Source organism: Cyprinodon variegatus, unplaced genomic scaffold (genome assembly GCF_000732505.1).
Source record: "Cyprinodon variegatus isolate N-32 unplaced genomic scaffold, C_variegatus-1.0 Scaffold1320, whole genome shotgun sequence".
Taxonomy (NCBI): Eukaryota; Metazoa; Chordata; class Actinopteri; order Cyprinodontiformes; family Cyprinodontidae; genus Cyprinodon; species Cyprinodon variegatus.
The window spans coordinates 7,235-10,335 of NW_015151773.1; the positions used below are offsets into that span (position 1 = coordinate 7,235).

At 43.6% G+C, this 3,101-nt stretch overlaps 1 protein-coding gene across 1 annotated transcript in view; it reads left to right on the forward strand.

Annotated features, from left to right (window-relative positions):
- Positions 1–344: 344 nt before the first annotated feature.
- Positions 345–3,101, forward strand: part of abhd18 (abhydrolase domain containing 18) — an 18,393-nt gene continuing 15,636 nt past the window's right edge. The window contains exons 1-4 of the mRNA XM_015402209.1: positions 345–512; positions 1,964–2,048; positions 2,125–2,225; positions 2,493–3,048. Of these exons, the coding sequence (XP_015257695.1) occupies positions 382–512; positions 1,964–2,048; positions 2,125–2,225; positions 2,493–3,048 (873 nt within the window). The 5' untranslated portion in view covers positions 345–381. The remainder of the gene's footprint in view (positions 513–1,963; positions 2,049–2,124; positions 2,226–2,492; positions 3,049–3,101) is intronic.

The window sequence follows — 3,101 nt, forward strand, 5'->3', positions numbered from 1 at the left end:
CTGGGCCCCTTTATAAGGGTGACTGGGCCCCTTTATTAAGGGCGACTGGGCCCCTTTATAAGGGTGACTGGGCCCCTTTTATTAAGGGTGATCCTTTAATTTTTCCCTTGGGCAGGATTATATTTGGATTCTCGTGTTTCCATTGAATGTTTTAAGTATCTGTTTCTTGTCTGTTGCATTTAGAAGCAGATGAATTTCAAAAAATTATGTTTCTAAGAAGAAAAAGGATTATTTTCGTTCTAATTAAAGTCATCTAAATGGTGTTTTACCTCCTGTTAGAAATGACCATGGTTTATTCATATCTCCTTCATGTCTTAAAGTTTGATGTCCATTTACCACCAACGTCCACCTCTCCTTTTGGTATTATGCGTGCATAAAGTCATGTGCTTCTCTGTCAGCGCAGATGCCCAGGGCCAATCCATGGGTGTAAGTCGGCTGGATGTGTTTTACAGAAGACTTCTCCTCACCAAGCTTTTCATCGGTGGATGGGGGAAGCCTGAAGACCTGAAAAGGTAAGTTGGTTCTGTTCCTGCTGTGGATTGGATCATCTTCTGTTCTTGGACCAATAACCTTCCCAAAGCGTGTAAAGGATATTATCTGGATCCAATCTTTGAATTGTTTTTCTATGTTAAAAAACTGTTTTGTGACCAGTTTTTCCCTCAGCCGCTGATATTGCTCCCCCTCCATTAGTGTAGCATCTGGCTGGGAGGGAAGGCATCATCTATGCTGGAGATCCGGGCCAATAGAATCTGCTTACATTTGGACCCATTTCTGACATCACAGTATCTGGTCGTAACATGCCCAGGCAGACATGAATAGGTTTTCTAAGCCTCTAATGGACCTAAAGGCGTCATCAGCTTCCTGGTTAGAGAGGCAGAGCTCCGTCCAATGAGAGCTAAAATAGCTCAGAGAACAGTTTGCCTTTTTTAGGCGAGTCTGGTTGGGTTGTTTTATAGCCAGCGTCGGAGAGTGCTCCAGCTGCGATGGGAAGAGTTTCAGATAATAGATTAATCTAAAAAAAAACAGAGGAATGAAAGAGTGAAGAGGAGAACCAGAAGTGAGCCAGGGTTAGAGATAAAAGCATAGAATGTGTTCTCTGGATATCTAGGATCACAGCCAGGTCTGCCCCCTCTGATCTCCAGGCTCATTCTCTGTCTGATAGACAATAAGGGGGGGGACGCCGTGGGTCACCACAACCGTTTTATGTACTAAGAATACAGTCTAGAAATCCACTTGATTGGAACTGATTTTAAACTGGAAATGAAGTGTTTTTGTTTCAGCATATGGTTTTCATCACGAGGACAGTTTTTATGTGCAGAGAATCCAGTTCTGGAATTGGAGCAAAAGAACTGCCCTCTGATTGCTAACTCACCCGTCTTCTTGGACCTCAGTGGTCCTGCTAGTGTGACTGCAGTCACAGAAAAAGGGGCTCAAAACATGTGGGAGGAGAGGTGGGATGTCAAAGCATTTGGGTTTGGAACTGGTTTCCTGAACCCGAATCCTAGAGAGAGACTGAACCTTTAGTCTAGGACTCTCTTAGTCCAGAGTCATCAAAAGATCAGGAACCGTTTGTCTTTATGAAACCAGATAGAAATCTGCAGAGACTCTCGGCTCTGAACAAACAAAGAAGCATCCATAGACGACATACCCAGAGAGAACTGAACATCCTCAAACATCCTTAAACAACAGGAAATGCCAGAATATTCCCAGAAATATAGCATCTCCATAAAATGCAGCTGGTTCCAAAACAGATGAAATTAGCTGATGGTCATCTGATTCTTAGTGTTCTCTGTTTATTTGACCCATTTTAAGCACAAGCTGCAACCTTGCTGTCATGACAACCTTCCAGAAGGACCAGTATTCGTGCACCAGTTAGGCCAGTGTACCACGGTGGCCAGACAGAACACCTCCTTCACTGCTTCCCCTGATTTCAAACATTCATTCTACTCATTTTACATTTTAGAATCTTTGAGTTTCGAAAGATTGTTGGAGACAGAGAGAAGTGCAAAACACTGGTTCCTGTGGACTATCCAGTTTACATCACCAAGGTTTGTTGGTTTTCCTCAACAATGAGCCGAGTGTTTTTGTCATTCTCCCTTCATTCTTGTTCTACGTTGTGTCCAGACAGAGGAGCTTGCTGACTGTCGCATCCATGATGGTTTCTTCATCTCTCCACTGGAGCAGCTGGTTCCAGGAATCCTGCCCCCAGAGGCAGTGAAAGCCAGGTTTGTTTGATAGTGATGAGTGACCAGTGATCTTTAGAGGTTGTCAAAGATAACTAACAACTTGTTCTTCTTCAGCTTTATTCCAAGTTTTTTTGAGTCTGCTTTTCATGGCAGCTTTCTTTTTATCAAATACAATTGTACCCAAGACATATAAATAAAATACAGGATAAGCCCCTGTGTTATTCCAGATGGATTCATGTCAATTCACCATATGATTTTCTCTAACCCCAACCTAACTATCTCTAACCCCAACTTAACCATCTCTAGCCTTAACCTAACCATCAGTAACCCCAACCTAACCATCTCTAACCCCAACCTAACCATCTCTAACCCCAACATAGCCGTCTCTAACCCTAACATAGCCATCTCTAGCCCCAACCTAACCATCTCTAACCCCAACCTAGCCATCTCTAACCCTAACATAACCATCTTTAACCCCACCCTAACCATCTCTAACCCCAACCTAACCATCTCCAACCCCAACATAGCCGTCTCTAACCCTAACATAGCCATCTCTAGCCCCAACCTAACCATCTTTAACCCCAACCTAACCATATCTAACCCTAACATAACCATCTTTAGCCCCAACCTAACCATCTTTAACGCCAACCTAACCATATCTAACCCCAACCTAACCACCTCTAACCCCAACCTAACCACCTCTAACCCCAACCTAACCATCTCTAACCCCAACCTAGCCATCTCTAACCCTAACATAACCATCTTTAGCCCCAACCTAACCATCTTTAACCCCAACCTGACCATATCTAACCCCAACCTAACCACCTCTAACCCCAACTTAACCATCTCTAACCCCAACCTAGCCATCTCTAACCCTAACTTAACCATCTCTAACCCCAACCTAACCATCTCTAA